The sequence below is a fragment of the Mycteria americana genome, chromosome 24, assembly GCF_035582795.1.
Source record: "Mycteria americana isolate JAX WOST 10 ecotype Jacksonville Zoo and Gardens chromosome 24, USCA_MyAme_1.0, whole genome shotgun sequence".
NCBI lineage: Eukaryota > Metazoa > Chordata > Aves > Ciconiiformes > Ciconiidae > Mycteria > Mycteria americana.
In genome coordinates, this window is record NC_134388.1 from 2,383,796 (window position 1) to 2,403,789 (window position 19,994).

The 19,994-nt window shown below is 56.5% G+C and overlaps 1 protein-coding gene across 2 annotated transcripts; it reads right to left on the reverse strand.

The window, feature by feature from the left end:
* Positions 1–1,190: 1,190 nt before the first annotated feature.
* LOC142420235 (acidic leucine-rich nuclear phosphoprotein 32 family member B) lies at positions 1,191–9,779 on the reverse strand. Of its 2 annotated transcripts, none has more exons than XM_075523915.1 (7): positions 9,626–9,779; positions 6,831–6,980; positions 6,184–6,306; positions 4,923–5,121; positions 4,473–4,591; positions 3,979–4,033; positions 1,191–3,106 (listed from the first exon to the last, which is right to left on the reverse strand). In XM_075523915.1, exons 1-7 carry the CDS (start codon positions 9,677–9,679, stop codon positions 3,018–3,020), a joined length of 789 nt encoding a protein of 262 aa, XP_075380030.1. In that variant the 5' UTR covers positions 9,680–9,779; the 3' UTR covers positions 1,191–3,017. The 2 variants fall into 2 exon arrangements, with proteins under 2 accessions (XP_075380030.1, XP_075380029.1); XM_075523914.1 differs by having other exon boundaries at positions 4,473–4,594.
* Between the last annotated feature and the right edge of the window lie 10,215 nt (positions 9,780–19,994).

Here is a 19,994-nt window from a genome sequence, read left to right on the forward strand (position 1 = left end):
GGTGGGGCCTGCATCCTGGGGGGAGTCACGGGCCAGAGGCAGCACCGGCGCTGGACAAGGATGGCAAGGATGGAGAGAAACCAGGGGAAGCAAAGAGCCAGCTGGATGGACAGCCTGGGCCAGACAGACCGAGCTGCAGCTCCAGCACCGCTGCCTCCATGCACAGGAGCAAGCAGGAGGGCTCCCTTCTGCAGCGAGGCAGCCCCGCAGCCGCGCGTCTGGGTGGGAAGGGGTGGCGAGGCTGTATTTGAAAGCTGGGGCCCCTCACCGGAGCGGGGAGGGCTGGGTGGGCAGGGGCAGCTGCATGAGCTGCACGGGGTGCAGCGGCCGGCTGCGGGGAGCAGGGCTGGGAGGGGCCGCAGCACTGCTCTGCCCCCCGGCTCTGGTCCACGCAGGGCCTGGGGCTGCCCCCCACCGTGCAGCACAGCCCCCCCTCACCCCAGGCAGGAGGACCCACCCGCTGAAGTGAGAAGCCTGCGCTGAAGCCCCTGGCTGCCGAGACCTGATGGAGCAGCAACTCGTTACAGAGCCGGAGCAAGACCACGCAGCCCCAGCAAGGCGAGGGACCCCTCCAGCCCCCAGCAGGAGGGGAGCACCGTGGTATCGGGCACAGCTCAGACCCCTCCAGCCCCAGCAGGCACTGGCAGCTGCCCTGACCCCCACCCCAGCCTGCAGTGAGGTTCCTCCTCCCTGCCTTGCGTTCATACCTGAACACCCAGTTTCCTCCTCCAGAGCAGAACGCAGGCGCCTGCCCTAAAACCCAGCAGCGGGACCCTGCCCCAGCCTTTCCCTGACCCTGCGAGCCCGGCTGTGGCCACCTCCGAAGGCACAGAGCGCACCTGCACCTTCCCATACAGGTCCTGCAGACGCATTCATGCCAGAACTCCTCTGCATCGGGATGGTCCGTGCCACCGGCCCCCACACCAGAGCCCCCGCTCCGTCCCCATCCCCACCCCACAAGCACCCCTGGCATTCCCCAATGAGCCCCGCCAGCTGAGCGGCACTTACCCAGCATCACCCAGCTGGGGCTCAGAGCAAAACCAGGCCCTGCTGGGGGCCCAGGACAGCCGCCGCTCCCAGAAGAGACTCAAGAAAAACTGCCTGCCAACTTCCACCACGTGTTCTTGCAGGCTGGCTGCAGCTCGGATGCTCCTAGAGCAGAGGCAGCGAAGACAACGTTCATTGCAATGGATTTTTAAAAACTGAAGTCTTTATTAAAAGTTTTATCCAAATTTTGTAACAAAAGATACAAAAGGGCTGGAGATCCTTATTTCTGGGACTAGTCTGACCAATCAAAACCTGACAGTTACTATGCTAATATAAAATCCATACAATCTGCTAAAAATGCAGGGAAAAATTAGAAGTAACTGCTGCTCTGAAATTTCTTTTAAAAATTCCTTTAACATTTATAAGTTACTCAGTTTGCATTTTACAGGACTAGTTCTTCTCCGAATGGTTACAGCTACTGTACAATGCAAGAGACAACAGCAAGAACAGAACAAAGCAACAGAAACTCGGATGTGCTGCAACACACACCACTCCTCTGAAGGAACCGCTGCGAGTCTCGCCTCCGAGTGCCGGGTGCCGACAGATTGCCCAGAGCAACCACCGGGAACGCCACAAAGTGCCAGTGCGTCTGCACCCGTGGAGAGCCTCAACAGCAGGAGGAACAGGAGTTGCTCCCGCCCCAGCACGGCTCTCCGGCACCCAGCACCGAGCAGTTACCATCCCTTGGATGCCACGGGGCCAGTTCTCCCCAGAAGCTAACAGATGCGCCGGCTGAACACCTCCAGGCAGAGGAAGGGTGGGCAAGGGGTGAGAAACCCTCCGGCAGAGCTACACCTGGCTGAATTTCCCCCCTTCCTCCTTCCAGCCACTGCGGGGTGGGGGGACACGTGCTCTGCGGCACCGTCTGCGCTCCCACAGAGCGTAAACACAAGTGGGAGAGAGCTGGATTTCTGATCAATGCACTTCTCTTCATGCTGAAAAGGAAAGAGGAGGAGGATGCGTACACCAGGCTAGCACTGAGGCAACTGTCCAGAGCTGGTACTGGCTAGCAGAAGGACCCTGAGAATATATAGGCTAACACGGTCTCCCGGGGAACGCCGAGTTAGGTGCATCACAGTGATACTGGTTGAACGTGTTCTGTACAGTGCGAAATGGAGTTTGACGGAAGTGCAGTATCCCTTAACCTGCTCTTTCCTATCTCTTCCTAAAGGCAGAGGCTGCTACGGGGTGACGAGAAGCCTCATCACAGCAAAGACGCTCACAGCCACAAAAATCAGACTTACTTGGACATCCAAGTGAAAGTTATTAGGTGGCCATCGGGAAAAATATTCCAGTTTATAAAAAAATAGGAAAGCAAGTGCAGGGCTACTGCAAGGTGCATCGTCAGAGGTACCAGGTCTTGCAAGCAGCCAGCCCCCCCTCCCCAAGACCCCAGGCACCCCACATCCCCAGCACTAAAGTATCTTCAAGCATCTCCAGAGATCACATCACCATTATTTCTGATCAGAGAGACCTCAGCGATCATTCGCTTTGAGTCCATTTAGATGAACCAGATTTGCACCCACTGCTCAAGATGGCTCAAGCGTCTTCAGAAAGCTGGTCTGAGGGCATGCGGATAGCAAACACGCCTTCTTTGCTGTCAGGCAGGGTGGCGAGCTGGAGCTCTGGGTCCAGTGTGGCAAGGCTGATTTCAGACACGAAAGATACCCTAGGAGGAAATATTTTTTTTCTTTTTTTTTTTTTTTTTTTTTTTTTTTTTGCAAACTGCTGCACAAACCACAGAACGGAGAAAGCCTTTGGTCATGAGATACTTGTGAGAAAGTGAGCCTTGTATGGAAGATTCCCCTGAATGCCTACAGTATTCTACATCTTAAAAAAATATATTGTGGACGCTGCAGCCATACAAAGGGGGGAGGAGTGGGAGACGGGATTTACAGTCTCACATAGACACAACGGGGAGGTTAAGACAAGCACAGTCATAGTCTGTAAAACTGATTGGCTCGCTCGGATCAGTCATCCTCATCGTCCTCTTCATCTTCTGGATCTTCCTCTCCTTCATCCTCTAGATTTCGTTTTCTCTTTTCTCCTCGTGGAAGGTCTGCAAAAAGAGGCGAAGCGTGAAGCTCTGTTCAGTCTTGCGGAACAGCATTTGAGCTGTGGCTTCAAGCCGCGTCAGCCACAGCTTGCTGGTGAACAAGCACAGACTAGACTGGCACCATTACGGAGCAGAGATCCACCCTGCCCGGTTTCTCATGGCACCCAGAAAAGCCTGGACTAGCATGAGACGTTAACTATTTTCTATGCCCTCCAAACATCTCACATTTCAACAGACACTTGAAAATGGGCTTTTTTTGTTGAGCACCCCCAAAAACGTAGCATCTGCAGAATTCAGTCACTTCTGACCAAGCTCATACAAGCTCATTTGAAGTCACGCCAGACACTATATTCTGTCAACATTCACTCAGGTGTTTGTAGTTTGTTATAACCAGAGGAGTCTGGACTCAAGTCAAGCAGCTCAGCTCTACCCTCCTCTCTACGGCTGAGAGGAGAGAGGAACTTGTCTCCAAGAGCATTTCCTCACGCACGCTGCTAACATGAGCTCCTGAGACAGAAGCCCTGCTCCTGCATGGACTATCGGTTCAAGCTACTTAAAACTGGTTTTCTAGGCAATCTGCCTCTTTAATATTTGGCAGACTTACCCAGCTTGGCTGGTATTAGGAGGTACTGAAACCTGTTTCCTCGTCACCACTGTGTGACCCTTTGGTTATAACCACTATTCAATAGTCAGCTTCGGCGTAAGCAACAGCTTCAGCGGTGCCCGTAAGCACGAACACTGCGCTTTCTATCGGGGAAAAGCTGCAGGCAACAGCAGCGCTGCACTGAAGCTTGGGAAGCTCTACAAAAACAGCAAATGTGTGAGACTGTCGAGGCAGCTTTGCAAGCACTTAGGTTTGTTAGGATTTGACTCACCATCATCAGCTTCATCTTCTTCATCATCCTCACCATCTTCCTCCTCATCTTCCTCCTGGAGTCAAAAAAAAAAGATGCTTTGTTGCAAGAACCACAATCCCATGAGCAAGATGTAATTCTTCAGCAACATCTTCCTTCCCCTCTGCTCCCGTCCTACTCTAGCCTCAGGGTGGCAGGTACAAGCTGAGCAGGGAGAAGCTGTCGGTTCCTAAATAGCTTCTTGCATCCCTACGAAGGGGCTGTACGGCTTTATTACTTGAAGCCGCAGGAAGTACCAGGCCAAGCAACAGAGAAGTCTGAAGCGGCAAACTCTGTGGACCACAAGTCAAAAGGTGTATGGGAAAAGCCAGGGCGCACGGCGGCACTCCGCAGATCTGCCCGCGAAGAGGCACCTGTGACACCTGGTCAGATGGGTCACCAGATTAAGGGACAAACGTGCTACCAAACATAGCAACGTGGTGCTGCAGATTTATACCGGTGACAGAAAGCCTCACCTCATCATCTACTCCGTCCTCCTCCTCTTCACCTTCCAGATCATCATCTTCATCATCTTCATCATCAATGACTTCTTCATCCAAATCATCTTCCTCATCATCATCATCCTCTTCCTCACCTTCTACCAAAAGGAGAGGGAGGTAAGTGCTACAGTTCCCAAATACTCGCTACTCCCAGACAACACGCTCGCACCTCCGACCCAGGGCTACGTGAGCAACGGGCAGGAAATCACACAGAACAAGCATGCACAAGGAGTGCCAGCAGCAAGCCCTGTCAGCCTGCAGCAAGTCTCGTTTCCTACGCAGCCTGCCGAAGGAGGGAGTGGGGCTACCCAGACAGCCCCTACTTTAGTGGCAAGTTATAATTACCATTTATTTAGCAACATGACCATGCAGAAGGGGAAGAGGGGTTGTTCCCCAGCAAGAAAACCAAGAGGAGAAAATCCTCACCTTCCCCATTCTCATACTCATCTTCCAGTCCATCCCCATCTGCTTCAGGGTCTGAGTCAGGGGCTTCCTGGTCATCGGCATCAAATCCATCTAGGTAGGTGAGCTGCGGCAGAAGGGTGAACACACTCTCCCGGTAGTCCATGAGCGTTGTCACCTCACAGTTGAAGAGGTCCAGACTATGCAGGTTTGGCAACTTTTTCTGCAAAGATCAATTTGTTAGATTATTTACAAGTTGACAGTGTTTGAAGATCAGGCAGCCATGAGAGGACAGATGGTTTGCTACCCAGATCTAGTACAGAAGTGTCTTTGCATGCATTATTTGGACCATGTGCTCCTCAGATGGAGAAAAGTTATTGCTCTTGCTAACTGTAGGCAAAGAAGATTTCTTTCCAGCTCCTCAGTCCTAGTTTCCCCTCCTTGGAGCCAGCTCCCTGTGAAACTATTTGCAAATCTTACTCCCTTCTGAATGGGGTGGGCAACAAGGACAGAAAGTCCAGCTCCCCCAGCATGAGGAATCACTGAGCCAGACTCATCCTGCCCAAAACATCAGGCAAAATACCGGAGAGCACAACACAGGGAGACCAAAGCACAGTGCCTGCAGACTGCGCCCCATGTGCCTCTCAGCACAGCCGCAGCCGCTCTCCCGCTCAGGCCATCGCACCGTGCACCACGTCAAGCGAAGGAGGAGTAAAACAGTTTCAAGCTCTTTCTGGAGGGGGTGGAGGCGAACACCCAAAGGCGAACGCCGCAGGTCAGACCTTTCAGCCACAGAGTCAGGATCGCAAGGCAAGTGCCTTCTTTGGGGCAGTTCAGATGCAACGGGAACCCCCTGCAACGCATGCTGTGACAGCACCCAGGGCGAAAGGGTCCCAGCCCAGCACAACAGCGCCTTTGGACTGATGCAATGGACACCCTCATTGGTGTCCAAGCAACTCATCTCCATGACACCCCAGGTGCCACCTACCTCAAACTGCATCCGACCCATTAATGGTCCTTTCTCAGATGGACACTGAGCACTGCATCCACAGTTTTACTCATCCAGCCCAATTTCATGCTTCTTTTAGCAACTGGCTGCTGGTTTTCCAGACAGAGGAGCCATTAACTATTAGCCCAGCCTCAAATTGGACCCACTCATCTGTTCCCATCAGAACCACGAAGTGCTGTTGGAACAGTTACCAAGACGTTGGACTTCTGCTGCACAGATAGGCTCCCCAAAGGAAACAACGTCATCCCTTAGATTCCAGCACAGCCTTCCACTCACCAAGGGCTCCAGGGTATTGATGTCTTTGATCTTGTTGCCGCTTAGGTTCAAGTGTGTCAGGTTAGGAGTTCTCTCTGCTAGAACTTCAAGGCCACCAGAAATCCTGTTATCACTCAGCTCCAGCTGCCAGGAGGGAATATCACATGGTCAGAAAGTGTCTCGGCTTATGACATGGGGAATAAAATTGCCCTGAGAACCAGACTAAAAAGGGCACCCAAGTTCCAGACCCTGTTTGTTAGACCACACCACAGAGCAGCAGTTCAAGTTTTCACCTGAAACCCCTTTCCCGTGGTAAGGCAGCACTCCCAGCCACCTCTGTACTGCAGGACACAGGGGTATGTGTCCTCTTAGCTGTAATCGCATGTTCTAAAATCCAAAATATTTATAATGTTACTGCAGCTCCTGACAGTAGCACAACAGCAAAAGCAAGAGAGAAAGGATGCTGAACATACAATGAGCTCAAAAGTATTTTGTTGCATAGTAAAAAACCACCTCTCTCGCTTGCTCAGGTTGTAGGCTGCAGCGGAAAAAGCGAAATCAAATGGCCTTTTTCTGGCAAATGCAGGAAAAACAACTGTCACCAGGGACAGGGCAGCAGAAGTCTCAGAACAAGGACTGCTGCAGATGGGACCACAGGCCTGACTCACCTTCCGGAGTTTGTTGAGTTTGGGGAGATTGGAGACGGACAGCAAGTTGATGTTGATCATGCTGAGGAACTCCAGGTTCTCGAAATCTGAAGAGAGACCAACGATCTTCCCATCGTCTGAACGGCAGTTATCAAGAACCAGCTCCTTCACCTGCCAACAGAGACACCCAGCAGCTGTCATCACACCCGGCTAAGTCTCACCTCGAGCCTGTCAAGCTGACATCAGGCAGAGCCACCGACACTTCAAAGCAGCAGGTGTGCCTGAAGGTTCTCCTTACTCACATTAAGGGACACGCAAAAGCCAAATAACTTTTGTGAGGGCACAAGGTGAGAATCCCTCACAGCAGTTAGGACTTCACCCTTTAAGCACAAGCCATGCAACATGCGACCGCTGCATCACCCCACACCCTGTGGCTCCAACCAAAGTCCACCTTCTGCACTAAGACGCATTAAGGGGATGAACCATGAGGTTGCATCAAAACATTTCATGCACAAGGCATCAAAAAGCTTTCAGTCACACTTTGGGCTTTGCTAACAAGAGACCAAATAAGGTCATCTAGTTTTGTCCCCTTCAACTTTCTCCCCGATGCCACTGGGGTGCTGGAAAACCTGCCTCCAGAGGATTCGATTCCCTGCGACAGTCTCCACGCAGGTGACACATCTGCCTAGGAAGGTCTCTAAGCAGATGAGCTCAACCTCAGGCTCGTAGTGCAGGACCACTGAAGGCATCTAATATTTTGCCCCGCACAGACTACACACGCGGAAGCCGTGGCTACCTGGTAAATCAGCATAAAAACCAACCCCCCGTGGCATGAGGACCATGAAGCACGAGCACAGAACTGCTCCCCTCCAAACACCTGGAGGGTAAACATACCTGGCATCCCCCTCTCCCCCAAAGCGCAGGTGAGCGCTCAAGCCCCAGCTCTCCAGGCCACTTCCAAAACTTGCTTTTACCCCACACATTCTTCACAGCAAGATGCAAAAATCAGCCTTGGCCAGAAGGCTCACGATGCTCTCCAAATTCCTCCTTCGCAGCGCTCCCATTTTACAGCTCTTGCTCAGATCAGCCAACTATTAGGGAGTCATTTTAAAATCACTTTGCCTTACTAGCAGCAGAGTTTTCAGGGCTGCTGTGCCATCTTCGCAACTCCGAACGAATTAATGCTTAAAACTCCAGAAGTGGCACCGCCGGTCAGGGCTCCGAGTCGAGCAGCGAACAGGCTCAGCCAGGAGTTTTGTAGCTGAGCTCGTTTTGCTCCCAACGCCCCAGACAAGCCTCCAACTGAACCGAGACTCTGTCACCACGGTGAGCGTAAAGGTGGCCACTGCCAGCCCTCCGCCGCTGTCGCTTTGTCGGTGCGGGCACAGAGGCGAGCCTGAACATTATCAGGTTATGAACTAACATGGCTGAGACCAGCTTCAACCCGGACCCCCGCCCTGGATCGCAGAGCAAGCACTGCAGCAGGACGAAGCAGCCAGGACGGCTTCTTCCAGCAGAAACGCTGGCTCGCACCGGCTTTGGTCCCAGGGCACGCATGCTCTGACCCTGCTGGCCTCTGCAGCGTGCCAGCGGCTCAAATTCCTGGTGTCAAACTAGAGGAGACCCGCAGCTTGCAGCCCCAGAGGGACGCTTCCACTCCTCAAATCGTTCTCATCCTGCAAATCCCTTTGCCATCCACAAAGCATCTTTAAGCTCTACCAAAAGCTCACCCATTTTCCTCACGCTTCGTTTTAAGCTGTGCACGGCCGCACGCTGCCACGACACGGTGACCTGTCCCCAAGCCGAGTGACAGCCACCAGCTATCTCGCTGCAAGGCGGCGAGCGGGGCTGCCGGCCTGGCCTAGATAAGGGCTGGCCGCCCTTCCGAAGCCCGGCCGGCCCCGGGCGCGCAGGCCTGAAGGACGAAGTGAAACGCTTCGAGCGGGTGCGAAGCGCCGGGCCTGGCCCCATGGCTGCCAGCTGAGGGGAGCGGGCGGCCCCGCTTCCCCCGCCGGGCCGCACGTCCTCGCCGGGAGGCGGCAAGTTGAGGCGAGGCGGCAGCGGGACGGGCAGCGGCGGGGCCCGGGCGGCTCGGGCGGCTCGGCTGCCACCTCAGCCCCTTCGCCAGGCGAGGGGGTACCGCAGCTCCGCTCTTCGTGCCCGCGCCCCGGCACCCAGCTTCCCCCCCCGGGCCTCCGGCGGAGGCGGGAGGCCCCGCTCGGACCTCGCACCGCCGCTGCCCGCCCGGACACCCGGTGCCCGCCCGGCGCTGAGGCGGCTCTGACAGCGCGGCCCCCGGAGCCCCCCGGGGCTGGGGGGGAGCCCGGCGGGCCCGGCCCGTCGCCCCCGGCCCGAACGCGCCCCGCGGGGAGCCCGGGCCCCGGCGGGGCGGGCCGGGGCAGGCCCGGGCGGCCGCTAACATGGCCGAGCCGCCATGGCTGCGCGGGGCCGCCCCGGCCTTGCTCGGCGGCCCCGGCGCGGCAGGAGCCAGCGCAGCGCGGCCCGGCCCGGCCCGGCCCCGCCAACCCCCGCCGCCCAACGCCGCCCGCTGCGGGCCGGGCCGGGCCTGGCCCTGCCGCTGCCGCCACCGCCGCCCCGGGCCGGGCCGGGCCCCGCCGCGCACGTGCGCGCCGCCATGCCGGGGGGAGGGGGGAGGGGGGGGCCTCTCCCCGCCGCCGCGCTCCGCACCCCCCCCAGCCGCCACCCCGCCTCGGGCCCCCCCCCGCGCCGTGCGGGACCCCCGCGGGTCGCCCCCCGCCGCCCCCGCAGCACGTGCCCGCCCGGTCCCCCCGCCACGCGCTCTAGGGCCGCGGTACCTCGCCCGGCTTCTTGTTGCGCAGCTCCAGCGTCAACCGCTTCTTCATCTCCATCCTCCCGCCGCCCGAGCCGAGCTCCCCGCGCCGCCCCGAGCTCCCCGCGCCGCGCCGCTCCCGCCGCCCCGCCCCGCGCCCGCCGCCTCCCGCCCGAGCCCGCGCGCGCCGCCGCCGCCTCGGCAGAGGAAGGCGCCAACGGCAACAAAGGCGGCGCGCGCCGCGACCCCTGCCGGCCGCGCGCAGCGCCGCGCCGCACCCCCCCCGCACGGCAGCGCCCCCTGCCGGCCCCGCCCCGCCCCGCCCCGCCGAGCAGGGCGAGGCCGCGCGCTGGGGGTCCCGCGCGCGCAGCCCCCGGCTCCGGTGTCACGGTCCCAGCCCTTGGCGCCACGTTCCCTTCTCCAGCGCCACAATTCCTGTCCCCAGTTGCCACGTTCCCTTCTCCAGCGCCACGTTCCCATCCTCAGCGCCATGTTCCCGTCCCCAGTCGCCACATTCCCGTCCCCAGTCACCACATTCCCGTCCCCAGTCACCACATTCCCGTCCCCAGTCGCCACATTCCCATCCTCAGCGCCACGTTCCCGTCCCCAGTTGCCACGTTCCCATCCTCAGCGCCACGTTCCCATTCCCAGTCGCCACATTCCCGTCCCCAGTCACCACCTTCCCGTCCCCAGTCACCACGTTCCCGTCCTCAGCGCCACGTTCCCGTCCTCAGCGCCACGTTCCCGTCCCCAGTCGCCACATTCCCGTCCCCAGTCACCACGTTCCCATCCTCAGCGCCACGTTCCCGTCCCCAGTCGCCACATTCCCGTCCCCAGTCACCACGTTCCCATCCTCAGCGCCACGTTCCCGTCCCCAGTCGCCACGTTCCCGTCCTCAGCGCCATGTTCCCGTCCTCAGCGCCACGTTCCCGTCCTCAGCACCATGTTCCCGTCCCTAGTCGCCACGTTCCCGTCCCCAGTCACCACGTTCCCATTCCCAGTCGCCACGTTCCCATTCCCAGTCGCCACATTCCCGTCCCCAGTCGCCACGTTCCCATCCCCATGCCAGGCCTCCTCTTTCGGCCGCTGCTGAGGCTACGCCCGCCAGCGGTGCCGCAGCCGGGGTGGCTGATAAAGCCGGGGTGTTGGTCGGGCTTTCTGCTAAAGGAAGGACGAGATAATCGCAGGAACTCCCTCGTTACCGTGAGGTTTTTCCCTTCTCTCATCTGATGGGCAGCCCACAGAGGCCTGCGGCTCGCCCTGGCCAGGGCCGCGCTCCGGCCGCAAACACGGCGAGCCGGGAATCCTGCCCATCGTGAGACGGGCGAGGCGAGGGTTAGCGGGGCGGCCGCAGCCCGTGAGGTTCGTGGCTGTGGGAGCGCCTGGCCCAGGCGGTGCTGTCGGGCCCAGCTGCACTTAAAGGGTGCAAGAAGGGTGCGGGGGACTCGCTGCACGGGGCTCGGGAAGGTCCCCCACCGTGACACGGTGCCACTGGTCCTAGGGACCCCGCGCAGGAGGAAGATTCCTGCAGGATGTGGGCACTGCTGGCGATGACTTCATTAAAAATCATCTTAAAAAATATCCAGAGAAATCTCTCTGATCAACGACCAAGCCTCCAAGTAAACAGGAACACGAGGGCTCGCAGGACCAGCCTCATAGTCCCTCATTGTCCCCTTTGGCAGCAGGCCACTGGCTTTGCCTTGTATGGGAGGAAATGGCTTTCTGGTACATTGCAGTTAATTTTTGCCAGTTGGCTCTAACGTGAGCCTTATTTCATAAGGAGCAGCAAAATGAAACGGCGACATTCAGCAGAGGGCTTTAAGCTCCGAAGGGGCCAAACCCAGGGGATTTTTAAGAGCAGATAAGGGACATCTCCGTGAAGAAAAACTGCCTTCAATGTTGGTGCATTTGTTGCATCTCTGTGATCTCGCTGACCGCGGCTCAATTTCTCCAGCCCAGCCGCACGCCGGAGAGCTCCCGGTGCTCTGCCGCGGGGCGAGCGGCCGGCGGGGCACCCCACCAGTCACCCCTCTCCTTGGTGCGCCCCTCCGGAGCTCACCCCCAAACACCCAGCGCTGGAGGCGGGCAGATGCTGGGCACTAGAGGAGCAGGGAGAGCAGCCCACGGCCGGCCCCGAGCATCCTCCTCCCGCCCCGACCGGGTTCATCCCAGCCCCACGCGTGAAGCAGCAAGTGGGTCCTAGAATCACGGAATCATTTAGGTTGGAAAAGACCTTTAAGATCATCGAGTCCAACCGTAACCGGGTGCCTCTTTTGCAGGGGAAACCCAGGCTCGTCTGGCCCTTTTCGGCTTCACCGGCACCTCCCCGGGAGGGAAGAGCAGGTCCCAGCACCCGAGGGGACCCCGGATCTCCCCCCTCCGACCCCCCCCCGGCTGCAGCAGCAGCTTCTGCAGGCTGCCCCTGGGCAGAGCAGCTGGGAGATGAGCCGAGAGGTCCCCTTGCTGATCTGCATTTGTTTTAAGGTCCCTTTCATGTACTCTTTGAGGCTCGTTTCCTGTCCTTTGTAGAAAACAATGCCCCACCCCCCCCGCCCATCCCAGGGTGGCTTTATCCCCCCCCCGCCCCCCCCCCCCCCGTGGGCTGCACTCCCTCGGGAGCTGGGCTTTATGTTTGTCTTAAAATACAAAACCCTGCTCTGATTTAAGTGAATTGATTTTAAAGCTGCTTCTGGTATTTGATGTCTGGTAGATGCATTTAAATTGAGCTAGATTTTCTGGGTTTGGGCAGATTGACGTGAAGCTGGTGATTTACTGTGCAAGTGACAGCAGCTGGAAGGCTGGACCGTAAATGCTGACATGGGTTGAAACTCAGGTCTGGAGCTTTTCACGCAAGCTGGAGCACAGATGCTCGGAATAACGTGTTATCTATTATACAACACAATATTATCTGCTTGTGTTTTTGCACTGCTTTAACTACTTCATTCCTAACCCAGTGCCTCCTGGGAGTGAATCCTGTATAAACGGGCCGTCACTGCTGTCTGCGCCGCAAAGACCTTCTCACCACGCCGTACTTCCCTGTCCTCAAAAGAGGGACAAGACTCCCCCAGATCTCCTGGCGGCTGTAGATCCCCAGAGGCTGGTCCTGCTGGGACGTACTGGGAGCCAGCCCCAGGAGAGCGATGGGTACACCAAATCAGCCGCAACAGCTTCTGCTGCAGGAGCCAGGAGCTGCACAAGCCCCCAGCGAGAGCCGGTCCCTGCGTGGCTGAGCTGTTCCACCGAGGCGACGTGCCCCAGAGACCTCCGGGGCGGTTTGGGGTTATCCAGTTTGGGGTTATCCAGTTTGGGGTTATCCAGTGATCTCCCGTAGCTGGAAGATGTGCTCAGGCAATTTCACTGAAGATTTACAAGGCCAATAAAGCTTGTCAATGGGAGACCAAAAAACTGGGAGACCAGCTGCACTTAAAGGGTGCAAGAAGGGTGCGGGGGACTCGCTGCACGGGGCTCGGGAAGGTCCCCCACCGTGACACGGTGCCACCGGTCCTAGGGACCCCGCGCAGGAGGAAGATTCCTGCAGGATGTGGGCACTGGGAGACCAGTAAAATGTTGGTCTCTCTGTGTAACTAGGAGACCAAAAAAAACCCAGGCAGGCAGCAAACAAGGTTTGTACAGTTTGTTTGTGACACAGCCCAGTCCTCGGGAGCCTTTAGAAAAAAAGCCCCATGATTTGTTTGTTTGTTTCGCTGGTGGAAATCGGGGGTCGAAAACTTGCAGGGCCTGATGTGCTGGGTCCCCGGGGTCCTGTCCTCCCTTCCCCTCCCCTCCCCTCCCCTCCCCTCCCCTCCCCTCCCCTCCCCTCCCCTCCCCTCCTCTCCTCTCCACTGCCCGCGGCCCGGCCCTGCCCCGCCGGCGCTCCCCGCTGCAGCGCTGCGCCGGGGCCGGCAGAGGGAAGCATCCCCCCGGCGGTGCGGGCCGCGGGCCCCGGCAGCCCGGCCAGAGCCCCTCGGAGGCCGGAGCCCGGCCCCGAGGGGTCCTGGGGAGGAGCCGGGGTGGGGGGGAGAGGTGGGAGCAGGAGCAAACACCTCTCCAGAAGGAGAGCCCGAGCGTGGCCGGAATCCCCGAGGTGCAGCCGTGCAAAGTGGTCCTGATTTGGGGGTAAAGCCAAGCGCTGGTGCCTCCCGCCCGGGCTCTGCAACCCTTGGCCGCGGGACACGTGCTGGCCAGGCAGCTTTCCATATTTTTGGGCAAGACAGAGGCGCCCGAAGGGTTTGGATGGCACCAGCCTTCCTCCAGGCACTTAGCAGGAGCTGTTGTCTGGGGGCTCCCGAAAGGCAGCAGGGAGAAGGAGGCACTTCCCGAAAGAGATGTGCCTGGGTTTGCCCCTGACCTGACCACTGTCTTTCCGAGAGCCTGCAGGATTAGTTACCCCAAGCAGAGAGAGAGGCGTGGGGCTGGCACTCCGGTTTACACACAGTATTTCCCCAGCATAGGATAAAGTCACGATTCTCTCACATTTGCAGTGTTTCTCCTTTATTGGTGATTCTCTTAACAGTGCGGCGGGGATATCAGCCTGTTCCCCTTGAGCTTTCTGCACGGCAAGGGCCTTGCAAGCCGTGTAGTTTGTGCCTTAATATTTTATCAGCCAGTCAGTAACTGAAAAAGAAAATCCAACCATTTTCCCCAGAAGCTACCTGTCGTGTCCTGTACCTCATGACGGTCCGTGCCTGGTTTGAAACACCCAGGCGACAGGCAGGTTCCTTCGGACTCTCTGAGTATGGCATTCATTATCCCAGTGCAGGGGCTCCTCAGCCCAGGACGGCTTGTTCTCTCTGCTCTGCAGTAATTAGCTTTGCCCTGCAGTAATTAGCTGCAGATACTGGCATCTTTCTGCCAGCGTAACCATATAACACCACCTAGGTCCTGCCTCAAAGCAGATCTGGAGGCACCTTGCAGATCGCTGTTCGAACCTCCCGATAAGGAAGCTGAGCGGTGTAGTGGGGAAGGTATTTATCCACCACCACCCTGTAGAGAGCCAGTGCCCTTCGGACCAGCTTCTCCCAGCAAATACTCAGCATCGTTTCCATCGCAATCAGTGCCTTGGAAACAGAGGGTGGGAGTGGGTCCGGCTACAGTCCCAGGGAGAACAGGGAGAGGCAGCAGGGATGTACCTGGGGTGGGATCTGGGGAGACGGGGCTGCCTTTGGCCAGGTGGCCACTGTCCCCACCTCACTCCGCACGAGGAGTTATCACCTCCAAGCTGCCCCAGCACTCCCAGACTGTTTGCAATACTTGGTAAAAAAAGGAGGGTGGTGGATAATTACTGTTTTTACCAACTCTGCAATGTCTCCCAGCTCAGCTGGACCAAGCAATAACAGCGGCAGGAACTATCATCACAGCTACCACTGCTTTGCACTACCGCAGGATTTTGCATCCCCTGTAAAGGAGCCAACACCCAGAGAGACCACAGAGAAAACCTCTCCCAAAGAGCTTACAAAAGGCATGTGACAGAGTTGGGAAATGGACTCAGGCCCCGAGATGCATCCCTGGTGTTAGGGCTAAGTAATGCTGTGTCTGCTGGGATGGACACCTCCAGGGAACCCCATGAAACACCCCTTGTCCCCCCAGGAACTGCGGTGGACGCTTCGGTCCAGAATGGCGTACGACACATGCAAGCAAACAGACACGAAGTCTGTGTGTAGGATTCTCAAATGCCACCGCTCTTTGCTTTTTATCTGAAAAATACGTGGTTGAAACAATACCCACCTCCTCCTTCGGAATATCACCGAGACCATGTCCTGTCCCTGCACCATTTTCCTGCCACCTGAATTATGCTTCAACTGCATCAGGTCTCAGCCAGCTCATGACACTTCTGTGTGGCATGGGCATCGATGGGTGAACCCTGAGGTCTTTCCCTTCTCTGGCCTAGGCTTACACACCTCGCTACCCCCCAGCTCCAATGCTGCAAAAATTCCTGCTTCCAGGCTTCAAAATCCTGCCCCTCCACCTATTTGTCTTGTCTGGAGAGTTTCTGTGAACAGGATTTTTCAGTTTGTTATCACACTGCTGGTCAGTCAGAGCTACACTTGCCCCTAATTTGCAAAGTTTGTGCTAATATTCCCTTTACTCGCAGGAGTAACATCGCAATAAGAGCATCCCCAGATGACCTGGAGTTCATCCTCATCACCTCCGCCATGCCAGAGCATGAGGGGGGCGGCTGTGCTCTGCTCACTGTCTGCACTGAGATTTCAGGACATGAAAATAGGATTTGGGAAACTCTGCTCTTTGGGAAATAGTCCCACAGGTGCCACAGGGAGAGGCGCGCTGCAGGTGGGAGGTCTCTGTCCCCCAGTTCCCATCCCAGTTTCCCAGTCTCGGCAGGGCTGTGCTGGGGACATAGGGAAGGACCTAACCTGGAGGAGCTCCTTCCCAGAGCAGCCTCCTCCTCCGTCACCAGCCGCTGTGCAAGCCACTCACCCCCCACTGCAAAGGGTGTGAGCAGAAACCCTCGCAGGCGGGTGCTGCTCAGGGTGCAGCTGAGCTTGGGAAACAGCCCCGCACGGAGAGCAAAGCACGGGAGAGCCCTGCGGGCTCCCTCCTTCACACCACGCTGGGCGGCAAACACCCCAGCCTCACACACCCCGGCTGCGGCCGCACGACGGCACAGCGTCAGCCCCTCACGTGCCCCGCGTGCCTTCGGAGACGAGGCGGGGCGGATGGATCGGGCCGGAGGCAGGCAGGGCTGTTTTTACACCTCAGAGCTATTTCGGAGCCAAACTCAGCCCTGATGCAAGCAGGAAGTCAAGTGAATTGCACCAACCTGGAGTTATTTTGGGCCCTTCAGATCTACCTCTGAGTTGGCTGCAGACTCTTAAACTCTCAGGACTAGTTGGTTTTATTATTTAGAGATGGTTTTTAGTCCCTCTGTGTTCCCAGGGAAAGCCAGAAGTTTAAAAAGTGAACAACGTAGTCAAGAAATGGGGAGTTATTCAATGAATAAAGGAAATGTCTCTGCTGGCAACGGCCGGCACGGGAAGGGATGGATGTTCAATGGAAGGCGCGTTCCCAACCAGCTTCTCCCCAGAGTTTGGCCCATCAGTTGCCTGTGTTTGGTGACTGCCAGCAGCGTCCCTGGGGCAGCCACGGGGAGAAGGGCATACGCTTGCCAACAGATCAGCGCTGGCACAACCCAGCAAATGGCATCAGGAGCTTCCTACGGAGTGTGCACAGAGGGGGAGCCGTCTTCAGGGATGCATCCAGCTCTGCGTTAAGGCCACCAAGAACAGGACCTGCAGGAAAGCGGCGTGGTCTTGACGTGAACGTATTTTATTGTGCAGGCAGCTGCGCTCGGGCCACTGCCTGGGCACAGGCACACAGACAGAGGCTGTTAAATAGCTTTCAGGAGGACACAAGCATTGCTTGTTATCTGTCGGGGTTGAGTTTGAATCACAAGGGATGCTCTCTGCTATGAGGGCATCTCATCTGCTTTCGGAAATAAGAGGGAGGTTTGTGCCTGGCGGCGGTTGCAGGAGGATGGAGAGGGTTTTCCTTGTGGTCTCAGAGCCCAGGCACCAAACCAAGAGTGAAGAGAGTGGGACATGGCCCCTGCACGCACTCCTGCTGGATCTGCGCTGTGGCTGCTGGGGGCATTTCTGTGCCCTTCTCAGGCTTTGCTATTTCAGGTGACAAAGTCTTCCAAGAGGTTTTTCTAGCGGTGCTTCTAAGTGTCACCGTGTCCTTATTATAACAACCCCTCTTGTCTGCCCATGAGGCACTCTCACCAAATTTCCATTTTCAAAATAATGCACAAAGCGAGATTGTGTTATATATTAGTCTGCCTTTATTTTTGTAGGCAGCCAGAGGTTTCAAAGCCTGGGATGGGACGTGCTTCTTTGAACAGAGATGGGAAACTGGACAAGGCACAGGGATGTGCACTGGGAACGACCGGGGTGGGACGGGGAGGCTGCAGGAAGATGCAGTGAAGGGGCCTGGAGGACGGGAGCAGGGAACAGCTACACGTGATTTCCCACTCCAGGAGTGACCCAGCTGGAGGGCACCCAATGCAGCCATCAGGCAGCAGATAGGCAAAAGGAGGTACTTTTTCACCCAGCACCTAATTAAACTGGACCTCGTTGTCATAGGATATGACCTCAAAAAATAACGTTTAAAACCTTGAGATAAATGTATGCAGGATTGGTCTGTTCTGACTGGTTAAACATGATGGTCCAGGACCTGCAGCTAAGGAAGTATTAAGTCACTGACCACCAGAAGATGGAGCAGGATTCTTTCCTGCTTGCCTTCCTTCTTATAGTCCTTCCAACAGACCAATACTGCCACTGACAGGGTCAGAGGCAAACCTGTGCTCTGCCTTCTTAGGTGCTTGCAGAGTTTTAACGAAGGCACTAACTCCCCAGGCTTTACCCCATCCTTCACCATGAACCGAGATGAAGCTTCTCCCTTCCCGAAACAGAGACAGCAGCTCCTGCTTTCTGCCCAGTGGGGAGCACAGAGTAAAGAGGGGCCAGGGGGTCTCCCCCTTGATTATTCAGAGGCAGCCCTGGATGAAGAAGCCTCTGGTGCCCGGGGCCCGTTGCAGACTCCGCTATTAAGTCTCTTGCAGAACTTGCACAAACCATCGCTGCCTCCTGCCAAAGCTTTGCACCGCTGAGAAAGGATTGCAACATTAGATCGATGCATTTACCTGGGTGCAAAGCACTGCCAAGCTTCTGCCAGCTGTGACATAAAGCTACGGGCTCAGTCCAAACAAAAAGGAACTTTCTCTTCATCTCCTTCCATTTTCACATCTCTTCAGAGTCAAGACTCCTGCAAGTAAGAAAGGGTGAAAAGGTGCAGGGGTTTGGTTTGGTAAGAGGTGCCTCCCTGCGCTGTGTCTGCAAAATTAGAAGCCTTCTGGCACTCAAGGCAGCCCTCGCTGTGCCTGTGGCCCGCACCTAAGTGGGAGAGCCCTGGTTGTGCTGTTACAGCACTGCCAAGAATAAGGTGATTTTTCTCCCTCCTGATTTAGATAGCTTATATTTTCATCTACAAGAAGCAGAGAATGAGAAAAGTCTCTGCTTAGCCCCTGCACACCCAGCAGCTCCTGCTGAGTTACATAAGCCGAAGTCTCAGCAGCGTATACACAAGTGCACCGAGAAGCGCATGTGACAGATGACAGCACTGGGAGAACTTCCTTTAATTATTACTCTTATTGCTGGTCCTATTAGCAATTAAGGCATTTGTTTTAAACCTGTCTGTATATCAAAACAAGCACAGGGTGCTCAGATTGGCAAAGACTATTGGGTTAACTGGTATGGCATCCTGCCTGGAGTAAAGATAATAGAGTGCCTGGGTGATTGCTCAATGATGATGGATTGGTGGGGAATTTATCTTGGACCCTGAGACCAGCCCTCTGGGGCCTGACAAGGCTTGTGCTCTGCTCCTCTGGAGGCTGACTTGCACAAGTACCAGGGCCGTGATGTTGTAAAGAGCAGGTGTTTCAGACATTTGAGACTTTAAAGCCACACCTCACGTGGGGTGCAATCTGTCTTCGCTGTTGCTACTGATGCTTTTTGGTTGCCTGGAGCCCCTACCCTACCTGGTGAAGAAACACAGATATTTACAGCTCTGCAGATGTGAATAAGAGCGGGTACATTGCTCCCGGTAGGCTATACAGCAGCAATGGAGATGAATGCTTTCATTTGGCTGTGTAAAGCACATCCAGCTTTAGCACGTCTCCTGCTGCTGTTATTATTTCTTCCAGACCGCGATTTGCTAAACAGCTTCCAAACCAAGCAGAGGACGCGATTCCTGCCCTGTGGAGCCACGAATGACAGGGATTATCTAACTGTCCAGCGTTAGCAAGGCTCCCAGGGCACCTGCCTGTGTTTTTATACCTGGAAGCATGAAATTGCAGCCCTGGAGCTGAAGTCATGTACCAAAAGCAAAGGAGCTGGCAGCGGGACAGAGCCTGTCCAGGCTGTTTCAGGGCTTTCCTGGGCACAGGCAGAGCGATGCAGCAGGGCACCGGTGAGCCAAAACGCCTGGGTTCCCTTCCCGACTCGCCCACTGCCTTGCTGTGAGAATGGAGCTAAGTCATTTTGTCTCCTTCCACCCCAGGGCTCTGACTCACTCTTGCTGAGCAAACAGCAGCGGGGATGTGGGATGCCAGCACTCCCACCTCACCGTCCCTGCCCCGGCTGTTTGTTACTGCCTCTCTGTCGACAGTCACAGCCCCACACCAGCCAAGGCGATAAATAAAGACTTGTGCCTCTGAGCCACAGCTTCTCCAAATGGGCTTTTTTTAACAAAAATCCCTCGTCATCAGCAGTTCTGGTGGAAGCCTCCATAGGACAAGGCAGGTAGGACCAGCCTCAAGTCAAGCAGCTGGATTCTCCCAAACTTGCCTGCCAGAGTCCCCACTTCCCTGTTTTGGTGGC

What these genes read in the sequence shown, in the direction of transcription:
- LOC142420235 (XM_075523914.1), bottom strand. Translation starts at nt 9,679, where the DNA reads ATGGAGATGAAGAAGCGGTTGACGCTGGAGCTGCGCAACAAGAAGCCG. An exon ending in TCAATACCCTGGAGCCCTTG is followed by an intron (nt 5,122 to 6,183) that starts GTGAGTGGAAGG and finishes TGATCTTTGCAG; the next exon opens with AAAAAGTTGCCAAACCTGCA. An exon ending in TGAGTATGAGAATGGGGAAG is followed by an intron (nt 4,595 to 4,922) that starts GTGAGGATTTTC and finishes TCCTTTTGGTAG; the next exon opens with AAGGTGAGGAAGAGGATGAT.